The 15,242-nt window shown below is 42.6% G+C and overlaps 1 protein-coding gene across 4 annotated transcripts in view; it reads right to left on the bottom strand.

The window, feature by feature from the left end:
• Positions 1 to 409: 409 nt before the first annotated feature.
• The window catches only part of LOC147883985 (phospholipid-transporting ATPase 1-like), a 41,754-nt gene continuing 26,921 nt past the window's right edge, over positions 410 to 15,242 (bottom strand). For 2 of the 4 annotated variants that reach the window (XM_087398214.1, XM_087398211.1), the window contains 9 exons: positions 13,340 to 13,463; positions 12,965 to 13,184; positions 11,726 to 12,193; positions 7,544 to 8,088; positions 7,232 to 7,383; positions 6,835 to 7,111; positions 6,569 to 6,617; positions 4,197 to 4,315; positions 410 to 571 (listed from right to left, as the gene is read on the bottom strand). In XM_087398214.1, coding sequence (XP_087254340.1) covers positions 7,890 to 8,088; positions 11,726 to 12,193; positions 12,965 to 13,184; positions 13,340 to 13,463 — 1,011 coding nt within the window. In that variant the 3' untranslated portion in view covers positions 410 to 571; positions 4,197 to 4,315; positions 6,569 to 6,617; ... (1 more) ...; positions 7,232 to 7,383; positions 7,544 to 7,889. Of the gene's footprint in view, positions 572 to 4,196; positions 4,316 to 6,452; positions 6,478 to 6,568; positions 6,618 to 6,656; positions 7,112 to 7,231; positions 7,384 to 7,543; positions 8,089 to 11,725; positions 12,194 to 12,964; positions 13,185 to 13,339; positions 13,464 to 15,242 lie in introns of those variants that run through there. The other 2 variants (XM_087398212.1, XM_087398213.1) reach the window with 2 other exon arrangements.

Consider the following 15,242-nt stretch of genomic DNA (forward strand, 5'->3'; position numbering starts at 1 on the left):
ATCAAATCAGCGCTAGAAGGTGGGGGGGCATTTCCTACACGCAGGAGCGAATTTTGCTCTAATACCACTGTAAGAAATCCTAGATTTACTATGTTTAGAAATGTGCTAAGGAACAGAAAGGAGACTGAGATAGCAGAGAACAAGGAATAATTGTATTGCTTGAATGTCTGTAGGGTGGATGTAGTGTCATCCATACAATTGGGCCCCTCTTATATAGAGAGTGAAGAGTCACACATGAAAAGGTGTGTACTCCAAAGGGTATGTGCACGAAGAGGTGTGTACCCCTTGTGAAGGGTGTGACCCTTGATGAGAGGGTACATTACAATAGGAATGTCTCTTCAATAGAGTCTCTTGTGAAGGGTTGTGCCTCATTAGGAAGTGTCCCGTCGAAAGGGCAAGGGTTGTGCCCCTTAGGAAGTGTCCCGTTGGAAGGGCATACCCTTCCACAAGTGTCCATTCATCAAACCATCCATAAGTCTAGAAATAGAGAAAGGAATACGTCACAGATCGTGACATATAGTGTCGTAGATGAAATGTCCCCACTTTGCAAGTATCAAAACACCAAACTCACCTGCGTCAAAAAAGATAAGACAAAAATTAGAATTTTTGTAATAATCTTGTAACCACACGCTTCAATGCTTCGCCACGGTTGTTATCCCTGTCCATCCCAGCAATTTCAGAAGGAGATGCCTCAAAAGAAAATCCCGTGAAATTATCCAATTTGTATCTCTATACATGGACATTTGCATGTATAGTTTCTTCATAAAATGTATTAGAGAACAGCTATTGTAATCTGAAATACTGTCAGTAGCTTATGCAAAATAACTGCATGTCCCTAGCCCTTTCTATTATTACGATAAAATATCAATGGCTGTGGAGTAACAGTTCATTGTCCTGATTTCAACCTTCTTTTTTATGATCTCATCTTAACATTTCCATGTTTTCAAGTATGAAAATTCCTGCAAGGACATAACAGTGTTAGGACATTTGATGATACCTCCTAAACATGTAAAACCCCCTTTAGAAAAATTCAAGCAGCAAATTCTCCAAGGGGTTATGGACATGTCCTAGCATTTACTGTATGCCAAGGCTATCAGGTATGTTCTGAGAGATCAGTAAATCAACTTAACTTTTCTAATAGTCCAAGTCCGTTACGACTTTATAAACATTCCGGGTTCTGTTTTAAGTCTCAGTATAAAGGTTAGCACTTATTCCACAGCTCAAGCAATCCTCAAAAAAAGAAAAAAGAGAAAAAGTGCTAAATGTATCCCCGGAAGCAGTTCAACATATAGTAAAGGGTTACTGTAATAACTAAAACTGTAGCAAAGGGTTTAGAAAGACTAAAATATGTTAATGTAAAATTAGTATAACATCCCATCATCTAAAGGTGCCAGGATATTTTTCAGAATAGAGACTTCTTTGAAAAAAAAAAAAAAAGAATACAGTATCACTGCAAGTATGCTTAGGGTACCTCTTGGACATAGAGTAGCAGTGCATACTATACCTATCCGAGTCATGATGGCTTATAATGTTCATCCTTACCATTTATTGTATGGGAATCTGACAAAAAATGATAAGTAGTGTTGTTGTGAACTTCCTGCAATGTTAGTCCCTTATGATACATCACTGCAATGTTCATAAAAAGAGGATCTATTTTTTCAAAACATACTGGAGTATATCAATAGTCCAGAGTATAATCCATACTTTTTTGTTCAAATTGTCCCTGAATAATCGTGTGGGACCATTGCCAGTTACGTTTCAGCAGCCCAGGCAAGCAGGCCCGAATTCAAGAAAAAATATATCACACCAAACGTTCTTAGACGTAACCATATCGCATTCGTTCAAGTCTGAAGCTACTGTAAAGAGAAGGACTTTTCTATATACCGATCAGCACTAATGCCTAATAACAAAGAGGTAAGCCGGTTCACCACCATAAGCTGGCCCAGCAAATGTTTTTGCTTGGTTGGCGTCATAGCATAACTGACCATTCTGTGATATCCGACGGCTTCTGGAAGCTTGCAGTTCTCCAAGCGAATACAGTATAAGGCGTATCCAGTCCCCGTTGCGCATGGTTGCGACCACATTTCGAGTAAGCCACTGCGTATAGTAATGTATAGTAGCGTCGTGGGGGGACGTGGAGCACATCCGAGGGCATACATAGCTCTTACCGCTCTTCTTACGTAGTATGTGTTACTATCTTCAGCCTCCTAGAGCTCATACGAGCCCTCAATCTTCAGCAGACACGACTTGCGACGTATTGTAGACATAATAGCGCTTGTAGCTATGACGGGGGAACCTTTGTGTCCACCACTGAATAATCCGTGAGTGCCGACTTCGTGAGTAGTCGTGGAGCTTTGTACTGTATGTGTAAACTTTCAAGTATAGTGTGAGCAAAACCGTTCGGGATATCGTCCCTATCCTGCTCATGCATCACGCCAAGGTTTCTGAATGTCTAAGTAGGTTGTTTGCGCATGAAGCTCAAGAGACCTACGTCGTAACGTTAACTACCACACAAGACCTGTGTCCGAAGGATAAACCAGGGCGCTGGTCTTTCGTGAGCTCACAAGTCTTCACCGTGCTCCTATAGGCACTCAAACCCTTCGTCGCGAGGGACAGTAGAGGGAGAGTAGAGGTGTATGGAGCTCTGAGACTGATGGGATAATCAAATAACTAGAACTCACTATCTACGGGGTCCCAGTGAGTTTTGGTTACGGCCATATTAGCAGCTTTGTAAGGGCGTAGAAAATCCAGAGCAAGACGTCTCTTAGAGCTCATTGGTGTTCCAGCCGGAGGAGAGTGGAAAGGTTTCTGACATGTGTGCTCTCCATATGCTCAGCGGCCCATTGGAAAGCTGTGGCGCGGAAATAGATGTCTCCTTTTCGTGTCAGAGGCTTTTCCTTGTGCTCCACATAGCGAGCTGGAGTCCAGCTGCTATAGTCCTTGTTTTTTTGATGCTGCAGTCGAGGAGTCAAGGTCGTCTTCACATTGAGCCATCTCTTTAGATCTCCAGCAACCTCGGGTTCGGTGTGTTTGCAAATAGGGCTTTGGATGCCTTTTGTACTAAGTCCACTTTGCCTTCCCTCTATGAACCCAGGAGGCGGGAAAAAGGCGATTAATGTGCCCACCTCCCCATAGTGGAGTACTTCCTTGTGGCCTTGATTTCATACCTGCACATTCTTCTACATCTGGATATCAACGTATCCATTGCATATATATATATCTATTCATATATGTGTATATCCAAATACTTTGTTCACTATTGCGTGTCCTTTTTCTTCCCTCCTATTTTTTCAGGGGGTTTATTCTTTTTTTATATAAAATTGGGTATTACCATCCCTTGGTAGTGGGTTCTTGGGCAAGGGTCTACATGACCCCCTTCTTTATTTTTGGGTTTTTCCTTTTATTAGTGTAAAACCTTTTAGAATTCCATAGTTTCATGTTTACCCTTTCATCTCGGGGTATATACCCCTCCATTGAGAATCTAAGGGTATAAGTCCATAGGCACCCTAACAATCAAGTCCCCTACCTATTAAGGTATACACATCCCCTAAAAGGCATTAGCCTATATGTTCATCCTTACAATCCGTTTTGGGCCTTTTTCTCTTCATATGTATGCCTATATTGGTGCATATTTTTACCAAACACACATATAATCACACTTACAGGAATGAGATAGAGCATATAAAGGATTTTGAGTCTTCCTGTTTGAATTCTTCGATCCTCCTAATGGGGTCCCATTATTGGTGTTCTACCATACATGTATATCTTTGTTTTGCATCGGTCCCCTTCGATGCCAGAGTGGGTGCATATCCTTGAAGTGGATCACATCCCGCTAGAAAGTGTGTATGTGTGTGTGTGTGTGTGTGTGTGTGTGTGTGACTTGACAAAACCCCGTTTCATACTGAAATGAAAACCATTTTGGTAAAAGAAACTTAAGTGAATTCTTGTCTTGTTCAAATTCTTGGATCCTCCTAATGGGGTCCCATCATTGGTGTTCTACCATACGTGTATATCTTTGTTTTGCATCGGTCCCCTTCGATGCCAGAGTGGGTGCATATCCTTGAAGTGGATCACGTCCCGCTGGAAAGCACGCGCGCGTGCATGCGTGTGTGTGACTTGACAAAACCCCGTTTCATAATGAAATAAAAATAATTTTGGTAAAAGAAACAAAAGTGAAAACTGCTATGAGATATTACCAAAAACCGAGCAGACCACAATTTGCAAGAGACTTATAGAATGCATGACTATACAGATAAGTTCTGCTTTGATAAGTCCTCATAAGCATCACTTTTATTGAAGAGGAGAGTCTGCATACCTGCCACCATCCAACAATCAAAATGATAAGAATCATATTTTAACTTAGTTGGGAAGACAGATGTCATAAACACCCCTCCCTTGTTATTGGGATCACAATAAAAATAGTTGCTCACGCTATAGACTTATAAAGCCAATCTTTGATATTATGCTTTAAGTGTAAAAATAATCAGGGTGAGTTTAAGGAAAAGTAAATAAATGGTTATGTAAGGCGAGAAAACTTGGTGTATTTAGGTGTGTTAACGTAAAGGAGGAGGAGGGAAGAAATTAAGGATTCGAGTAATAAATGTATTTTAAGATTTAGAGCATAAGGGAAGGAGAATTTATGAGAAAGAGAAGCTTAAAGGAATTTAAAGAAATATTTTAAAGAGTTTTAAAAAAGAGAAAAAAAATTATAGAAAGAATTTCAAAGAAGGAAAATTTTTTAAAAATGAGAAGAATTAAGAAAAATAGAAAGGATTTGAAAGAATTAGGAAAAATACGAAGCAATATGGAGAAATAGAGAACAAATAGGAGGAATTAAGAGATTAGGATAAAAAAGAAAAAATTTTGCGAGAGTAAGTAAAGAATTAAAATTAAAATCTAGAAGAAATTACAGAAAAAAAGGAAGAAATAGGAGGAAAATGAAATTAGGATAAAATAAAAGGAATTAACAAAAAAGGAAGAAAAAAGAGAAAAATCAAAACTTAGGAAAAAATAGGGAGAGGAGAAGTTTGAGAGAGAGAGAGATTAAGGAAAGGAAACATAGAGAAATATTTAAAAAATGAAATTAGACAAAATAGGAAGAAAAAATAATAGGAAATTTTTTTTAAAGATTAGAAAAAACAAAAAAAATTTAAAGATTTTAGAAAAAATTAGTAGAAAAAATATTTTTACTTAAAAAAATATTTTTACTTAAAAACAAATTTTAGGATCAGGAAAAGAAGGGGAGGGTAAAGTTGAGAAAGGGTGTGAGGAAAATTAGGAGAAAGAGAGGGGAAGGGTAGAGAGTGTGGGAGGAAGTTTCAATTGAAGAGAGAGAGAGGAGGAGAGGTAGTTAAAAAAGTTTTACCAAAGGGGTAACAAGGGAAAGAATGTAAGTTGCATGGAAAAAAGGAAGAAAACGATTGTGTGTGTGTGTGTGTGTGTGTGTGTGTGTGTGTGTGAGAGTGTGTGTGTATGCGTGTGTGTGTGTGTGTGTGTGTGTGTGTGTGTGTGTAAGTTCGTTTCAGTTCCATCTTCCATCAGCATCTTCCATCGTTTCAATTGAAGAGAGAGAGAGGAGGAGAGGTAGTTAAAAAAGTTTTACCAAAGGGGTAACAAGGGAAAGAATGTAAGTTGCATGGAAAAAAGGAAGAAAACGATTGTGTGTGTGTGTGTGTGTGTGTGTGAGAGAGTGTGTGTGTATGCGTGTGTGTGTGTGTGTGTGTGTGTGTGTGTGTGTAAGTTCGTTTCAGTTCCATCTTCCATCAGCATCTCGTCTCTCATCCGTAACCAGGCACCAACCCTCTTCCGTACGTCTGTACGGTCACCGTACGGTGTCCGTACATTCTGTACCTTTCCGTACAAGTTCAGCTTTCGCATACTTTTGGGGCTTTCAACCGGAGTTTGCAGATACGAGAAAAGAGTGGAAAGACTCGGTTCCTTCAGTTGGCCTCATGGTTGAGGTCGATGAAATTGTGGATCCAGTCAGAGAGTATGCCAAGAATGCAGTCATTTTATTTTTTCCAGGCCGGATGCCACCTGCTGCAGAAATAGGCAACTGGCTGACACGCACATTGGCTGGCTCTTTTGTTCGTAAAGTACATTATGCAGCCAGGGGCTTTTTCGAGGTTATCATGGTGGACGAGATCCACAGACAAATGCTTTGGGAACATTCACCTCTCTTTTTTGGGCAGCGAATGGTGCATGTCTTGCCGTGGTCTCCCACAAGGGACTTTCAGGCTTTAATCCGACACACATGCCCAGTCTGGGTTGAAGTTGTTGATTTTCCCCAATGCATGGCCTCACTTTTGCCTAAAATTGCAGCCTCTTTAGGTAAAGTGGTCTGCCCACCACGGCCAAATGGTAATTCAAACAGATTTTGCATTCTCTGGGATACTGATAATCCCACACCGGACTCTTACTCAGTCACGGTGAATAATGTGAACATGGGAAGTGCATTTCTAGAAAAAGATAGTCCATCTAATCCCAAAAAAAAAAAAAAAAGATTCACCATCATAGGTTAAGAGATCCCTTTGCAAGCACCAAGATAAAAGGCAAGTGCTGAACTTACCAGAATACTGGAACATAATCAAAGCCATCAAGGCAGAGACAGCCCATCCCTATGCCTCAAACAAGCCAACCAACCAAATCTAAAGTTAGCCTCGCCAAATAAAAGATATGCTCATAGGCAGTAATCCTAAGGATGCAAAAGGAGAACTAGCACACCAGCACTCGAACCCAAGCTTGTAGGAGAGAATCTTTAGACTGCAAAGTCAAAACTCACACCCCAACAGCTGAATTCTCAAGTTCAAGGGTAGAGAAACAAATTTCCATTACCTTGTCAGCCTGCATGTCACTTCGGATGTGAGTATAGCCAGGGTCTGAATGCCAGAGCTAATACTTCCAGCAAGCAAGAAGTTTTCTTCCATATAAAGATGCAAGGTGTTATTCAAGTCTCTCTGTCTGTTACATTCAAAAATAAGTTTCCTTTGGTACAAATAAGAAATGAACAATTGCACGATTTAACTCTTGGCCACTTAAAAAGATCTGCAAAAACCTTTTACTAAACCTATAATCAAGAAACTGTCGATCTTTATGTTGCACACTGTCCAACCTGCTCAAGAAAAATCCAGAGCCCAGTGAGGATCCATGCAATCCTCGAATTTCAGCTTTATGCAGCGCTAAATTTGACATAGTTATTGTTAAGACATCTATAAGCGCTTGATTCTCTTACATGTATTGGTTCCAGTGATCGCCAAAATTGTTCTGCCAATATTTGTGCATGCTTTGTTGCCAGTTGATGATGATCTGATATGTTCTTCATTTTGCGCATCTCACAACACTCGCTATTAATGTTCAGTATCCTCCAATTTCTAAGCACGACCCCTTCAGCAAGAGGATACTCTTATTAGATCAGATGAATTGCCACATACAAAACAAGAAGCTAGGCATGCGTTAGTCTTTCCCCTAATTTTCAAAGCAGATACAGAAGACTTTCCTACATGTCATGCATCCAATTTGCATTCTGTTGAAGCAAGTTCATCACCTTAAGAACAAATGTCAAGCAGTTTCTTTCACTTGCTCCAGAACCGATCCTTGCAACGTGTGGAATCAAAGCAGAATATATGACACACTTGCCCTCTCTATCTTCCACATTTCCAAGGCACAAATAAACCCTAAAATGTACAAAGAGCATAAATGCTATGGGAGCTTCCGTGCGATTGCAAGTGTAAGAAAACGAATTTCTGAGGACCTTCAATAATAGGAACAAATAGATAAATAGCTGCTCTTCAGCATGAAACACAGCTTGATTAACAAATCGATATCTATTTCTTTTCATTTTGCCTATTTACAAGATGAATACAATATCACCCTTTTTATCAGTGCACCATTTAGAAAGTTTTGGAGAGAGCTGCAGCGTCAGATCGTTTGGCCTTTTTCCTTATATCAGCCTCTCTGGCAATTTGTACATCAGAAGGCCAAAACTTCTGTACTGCAACTTTGAAACAGAACCTTGGCAGGAGAGCTAGAATGACAATTAAAAGGATGTCAAACCAGTAGCTTAGCGTGTTGACGATTGAATAGATTACCCTGCAAGGTGACATTATAAATCAACATCATTCTAGAGGTTATCTTCAAAACATCAATAAAACGCAAACATCTCTCTCTCTCTCTCTCTCTCTCTCTCTCTCTCTCTCTCTCTCAATAATAGACGTAGCCCACCGGATCCAAAGATCAAGGAGACCACGCCCTCCCCCATGTCAAGAGACAGCTCGACAGACACAGATATGAAGCTCCTCACATCTCATCAGAGAGCCACTAGGTTACTTGGATATACGGAACCTGAGCATGTACTAGGAGTGCTAGCTTTGAGCACCTGATACTTCTCTGTTATTTTGCTTTGCTACTCTAGTATTTTGACACTTGATTCACTAGTTTAGCACTTTCGCTTTCAGCAAGGGTCTTAGTGAACCGTTTGCTTCAGCCCTCAGTGGCTTGTTTTCTTTCTCTCTCTCTCTCTCTCTCTCTCAAGCACATTGGTCACGCAAGTCTTGCTTGCTTAGCATCATGAAAGGCTCAAGTGGATTTTGGAGGACCTAAATGTACTTCAGGAAAAGCATTGGCCATCATGTGCGACAACCAAAGTTGCATGGCCCTTGCAAATAAGCTGGTGTGCTATGCTTGAATGACACACATAGAGGCAAAGGCTCTTCCTCGAGAGCAGATGGGTGTTAAAGTCACTGATCCACCTGAGCGCCCCCATATAAGGACATAGGGGTAGTGGTCTTGGGGTAGATATGGGCAGGAAAGGGGAAGCAGAATGAACAGCAGTTAAAGCAGTAATGGAACCCTATGGTGCCATTAGGCAGCTGGTTTTAAGGGAGCCTTACGTAGGACAACCCCCAGACCCAAGTCAGGGGACCTTGGTCAGCCATGCGCCAGGGCTCAGTCAGCCAAATTCTCGTTCGGTTCGGGCTGGCCTATCTAGCCAATAAAAAGACATCCTTGGCCACTTCTCACTCACTCCCACTTAAGGCTTCCCATCAGCCCACCCAGGACAAGTAAGGAGCAGGTCCCTGGCAGCCTTGGATCTCAGTCAATGTTAAGCTTTTCGGCTGTAGTATTCCCCTCCCTTTTGCTCGATGTTTGTAGTCTTCCTTTGGCAAGTTTTCCAAACCTTGTAGATGATTTAACTGAGTTTTTTTTGCCCTCTCTGCTGCAATTTCAGATTGTTGTGGGTTCATTGTTAAGCTCATTGTGCACCGTTTAATTGAGGGATGGGAGAGAATTAAGTGGTCCATCTGTTGTGTAAGGGAGCTATAGCATTAGTCTTCTCCTCTAACAACAAACATGCTAGGAGAGTGAAGACACCTTCAACTCAGAATAGGGGAAAAATTTTGTTTTGTTTTGAGAGCCGGCTTTGCTAGCCAGAGGCTTACGGAATGCTAACCAGCTGCAACTCCCATGTAAATACATGCTAAGCTATCCAAGCCTCAAGGACGCTTTCCCATTAATGCTTCGTAATTCAGATTGGGGAGAAAGTCAGGCTAAAAGCTGGAGGAATGCTAACCAGCTGCAACTCCCATGGAAATACATGCTAAGCTATCCAAGCCTCGAGAAGGATGCTTTCCCATTGGTGGAATCACTGCTTTGTAATTCAGATTGGGGAGAAAGTCGGATACTTCAGGCTACTGTTTATGGGTAGCTGCGTCTCTTGGCTGAGCAAGAAGCAACCCACAGTTGCAATGTCTTCAATGAGACTGCTTCATGTATCTTCAATAAAGCGAGACACATGATTACCTGTTGAAGCTGATTGTTATTGGACCAAAGCCATAGTCCAGAGATTGGACATTGAGGGCTCCCCTATTAAGAGCATACTTAGATCATAAGGGAGTAAAAATGCATTTTTGCGAGACATAGCACAGAAAGCAAGGGCTATAAACTTTGGGATCCCACCACCAGAAAAATCATGATCAGCCGGGATCTTGTGTTCCAAGCGAATGAGAGCATGCAGCCCACCGCTCCATGAGATGACCATGGCACATTACTTAACATAGAGCTTGATATCTAGCCAAATATTCAGCCATGTGGAGATGTGCAGCCTGAGACTTCAGGTACTTTAGATTTGGATCACCCAAATGCTCCTATTCGGCCCATTGATGGGAAAGCAAGAAAAGGGAAAAGAGAAGGTGCCAAAATGGTCCATACAAGCCATCCAGGAACACACAACCCAATTTGGGAAGGACAAGGTGAGCTTTTAGGCAATCCGAGTGTAAGGTCAATTATGCATTAATCGGCAGTCATGTAGCTGATAGGACCTCATCTACAATGATGCAAAAGGCAAAGTTGATTGGCAGCAAGCCATGCACACTGATTACAATTCTGTGATCGACAAAGGGACCCACCCCAAGGTGCAAACATTGTGGGGACCAAATGGATCTGCTATATCAAACACCATGCAGAGGGGTCTACAAAAGAGCAGGGTATTGACTGAAAAGAATTTTGCTCCTGTACCCAAAATGAAGACTATAAGGCCACATTGTGAATGGGGATCTCCAAGAAGACGTGTACATTCCTAAAGTGCCTAGGCAGGAACCTAAAGTTTGCAAACTGAAAAGGCTCTTACACACAACCTGATTTGGGAAGGACGAGACAATCTTTTCAGCACTCCAAGAGTAAGGTCAATTATGTATTAATTGGCAGTCACGCCCTCATCTACAATGATGAAAAGGGCACAGCTCAGTGGCAGCAAGCCATGCAGAATGATTACAATTCTGTGAACGACAAAGGGCTTCGGATTTGGTTGACCACCCCAAGATGCAAACACTGTGGGGACCAAATGGGTCTGCTATATCAAACACCATGCAGATGGGTCTGCAAAAGAGCAGGGTATTGACTGAGGAGAATTTTGCTCCTGTCGCCAAAATGAAGACTATTCAGACCCTCGTTTCCATTGCAACACATTCAGAATAAGAAATCCTTTAGATAATAAGGCCACATTGTGAATGGGGATCCCAAGAAGACGTGTACATTCAGTAACCCAAGGCTTTAAAGTGCCAAGGCAGCAACATAAAGTCCGCTAACTGAAAAAGGCTCTTACAGGCTTGGTACCAAAACGTGCATGCCTACTTCCTGTCCAAAGGCTTCAAAAACAGCCCTTCAGAGAGCAATTTGTATGTGTTCTGATTCAGTGTCTGTCAATCTCACATGGATGACAAAATTCTCTTTGGCCATAATGTTCAAAAAGTTGTCAAAACCAATTTTGGGGCTTGCACTTTCATTGTAATTCAGATGGGACGCTCATTGTGGAATACAAGCTTGCCCAAGCTTGCTTTCTTGTAACATTTCCCTTCACAATATTGGATAGGCCCATCTAGACACTCACATGTACAAACATACAGAATGTAGGCAGAAAAAAGCTATACATGGAGTGGCAACCTATAATCAACCTTTTTACTCAGGCATATTATTTGGCATTGGACAGATACAGTACATTGAGGAACAACAGCAGCAGCAGCAGCAGCAACATGAACTGAAAATAGAGAGGCCATCACAATGACTGTTTACCTATAGCACTAGCTTTGTGAATATTAACTATATTAATTTTTTCTAAACTCTGGTCAACCAACAGGCCAACATTTCTGTGAATTTTCAATACTTACATCCAAAAACATTACAATCAGAAAAGACTGAAAAAACAAGTCATTATTATTCTTCTTACGCTTACCCATAGTGTGAGAGGAAAGCGTCCTGTTTCAAGATATCAAGAATAAAAAGACAGCAAAAAGTTGCTGCTATTGAACCCCAAATTGCTACATGTGTGATCAATGTCCAGCGTTGGATATCCATGGCAAGATGCAAATTTACCAAAATTACCACTGCAATTGTCCACAAGCTGCCCAAGCTCCAAATATCAATTGTGCTCTCTTTGTACGTAAAGAAGGGAATGTAAAAGAGTACCAGACTCTGCCACAGCGTATCTAGCATGGTAATCCAAAAGAGCAGATGGTTGTAACTTTCATCTCTCTGCCCAGCTCCGTAGAGGGGGGGATAATTTAGCAAATTCTTGTGACCAATGTCCTTATCCCAGATTCCAACGACGACAGTGGGAACAGATGTGTAGAGTAAAGAATAGAACATAAGATTCCAATCAAAAATAGCAGATGTGGGTGAAAAGGCAGTGTGAAGAATGTACCTGCACGAATACAAATGCCATCAATTATTCAATCCAAGAGTCTAGTGCCAGTAATCTCTTATTCTTAACAAGAATCACTTTAATGCCTCAAGATTTTAATGCTCCAATCTCTCAAATAAACACTCCAAGTGCACTGGATCACTCAATTGACTGTAATTGACAGCCGATGACATAATCATCATTGAATTGATCATTCCCTTGGTTCAAAACCAAAGAATCTCTATTGTTTGTTCTATCATTGTTTTTATTATTTTTAATCCCCTTGTATACTGTGAGTAAGCTGCGGCTATGGCTCAGCAAGATCATCCATTCCACATTTTAAAGTTCCATAAGCATAGATAGCAAATGGAAAGGCACAGAAAAGGGAGACAAAACTTATTAGGAATGCACAATGTGCTTGCCCTGTGCATGGATGCTTACCCTGTGCATGTACGAAATCCCAAAGGCATGCATGCATCCATTTTGTGCGTGTTGCATGCATGCAAGCCTACACACACATGGCTTGTATATTTTTGTGTTTGAGCATGGGCATGCAGGCATGCGTGGGCATGTACGTATGCATGCGTAAGTGTATAGAGAAGGGGGGGAAATAGGGGTATAGATGTGTGTACATGCACACGGTTTTTATTCCCCAAGGGGAAACGCCTCTATGGGATGTGAGGAAAGGGCCGGTGCATGTGTCCAATTCAAATCTACTACACACACTTATAATTTTGCAACCAGGGCCACATTTAAGCACTTGATCCTCTGCACATCCTGGGCAACACTCACCAAAAGAGCATCATGACGAACACAGCATTGCGATAAAAGTTGTAGAGCACCATGTAGGATAGTCGTTGGTAATTCCAGTGGCCATGAACCAGCAATAATTTCTTCAAAAATCTGAACTGCCCCATGGAGAAATCAGAAGACATAACCGCTTGCCTTCCCTCTTGACCACTGATGCCAGCCCCAACATGTGCCTTTTGTAACATAGGGACATCGTTTGCACCTGTGAGCACCAGTTAATTTAATAATGCAAATGGTTAGATGGAAAATATTTCGACAGAACATGCAAAAGTTGCACAAGAAGACTGCCATTCATAAGCATCTCTTATGACCTGCCAACCTTGCATTCAGTAAACAGGACGAAATCAGTAAACTCACCATCACCTATTGCTAGAGTCATCTCCTGAGCTTTTTCCTTGATCAAAGAGACAATATTAGCCTTTTGTAATGGAGCAACCCTGCAGCACATAACAACTTGGCAAGCTGTGGCCAATTCAAAAAGCTGTCAAAACAAACCAAAAGGAACAAATCAGCATCCACATGGACACTCTCTCTCTCTCTCTCTCTCTCTCTCTCTCTCTCTCTCTCTAACCCGCTGCTCTCTGGTCCTGTCCATCGCTGGTCCTCTCCCTTCGCTGGTCCTCTCCATCGCTGCTGCCAGTCTGCTGCCTCGCCATAGCCCACTGCTCTGCCTCACCATAGCCTGTCTGCTCCCGCTGTTGCTCTGCCTCGCCATAGCCTTGCCATACACTTACTTAGGGGTCATCTTCTCCGGCCCGATCTTCACGATGAGACCAACGATGCAGGCCAGATTGAGCAGGGGATACGTCTCACTGGCTTGGCTAGAGAGACAGTGCTTCCACTCCCGCTTCCAAGACCCTCGGACCAAGGCTCTTCTCTTCGACTCCTTGGTCCGACCAGCCGATATGTATGGCAGCCCTTGTTGGGGGCCTAACATGTCAGATATAGAGTGGACATGGGAGGAGCGCCTGCAGATCCTTATGCTCTCACAGATGGTCCAGGGGAAACCATATGTACCACATCATATCATTCAGGCCTAGTTTGGTGCTTCTCCACTCCAGCTAGATGCAGCCTTTCAGACCATCGCATATCTACACCGGGTTAGATCATATGGGGACTGCACATCAGGGAGACAGAGGTTGCCATGGTTGGCTCTCGATTCCTCCATGAGGTTGGCAGCAGAGGGAGACGAGCGAGGCTGGTATGCACGGACTCACAGATGGTTTGTGAGACTTGGGGTTTCACATCGATAGGATACCTACTTTTTAGTACAGTTTGGATGCCCCCCCGGTACTCCCACCCACCATCCTAATCGGGCCACACACCAACCACGTCATTCGAGAGGATCTCCTACAGCTACACACCTTTAGGACCTGGGGTACACTCAGCTACACATGCCTCAGTCACTACGGATCTCCATCGAACAGTTTCGGATATCATAACACCGCCTCCGCATAGAGAGCGGCAGAGCAGAGGGGATCCCTAGGGAGCATCACATATGCACATTGTGCGACTGTCAAGAGGTTGAGTCGAAGGAGCATTTTATTTTCAGGTGCCCAGTGTACTATGAGATCCGAGGTCGCTACCAATGTCTCTTTAGAGACGGCTTCGGGCCCCTTTCCAAATTCCTCGCCTACCGAGATCAGAGATGCCTCGCGGCCTTCATTCATGAGGGGGTCCGACACAGAGAGTACTTACTTAGGCGACGGGGCTTGGCCACACTACCAAACACCTCTCATAGCAGGATCACAGAGTTCTTCCCATCGAGTGATATTGATCGTCCAGTCTCTAGCCGCAGACATAACAGAGACCCTGACCCGACAATCGTAGCACGACACACGAGGCATCGAGGGGACACACAAATCACTCTGGGAGACCTTCCGTCACTATTTAGACCCGGGACACGTCCCACAAGAGTCACGATGGCTCTGGTCTTGAGTCGAGCCTCCTCTAGGAGACCGAGACGCACGGCACCCCTTGACAAACGCCAGCATCCCATCACCGGCTACGCACCAGCCAAGGGGACATGACATACGGAGGATTCAGCTCCGCTCCAGTCTTTTTCCTTTTCATTGTCACACCCACATGTATTTGACTATGTATGATCAGATTTAGGGCTCAGCACGGGTGATGATGCTCGTTTAGTAGCTCCACCCTTACTGTGGTTTGTATCAAGTTTTCTTTCAATCTCATAGACCCATCGGTCTTCCGAAGACTAATAAAATTTCTTTCTTTCTTTCTCTCTCTCGGTCAGTCCTAT

Source organism: Dipteris shenzhenensis, chromosome 27 (assembly GCF_047967505.1).
Source record: "Dipteris shenzhenensis isolate YYH24624 ecotype China chromosome 27, Dip_SZ_1.0, whole genome shotgun sequence".
NCBI lineage: Eukaryota > Viridiplantae > Streptophyta > Polypodiopsida > Gleicheniales > Dipteridaceae > Dipteris > Dipteris shenzhenensis.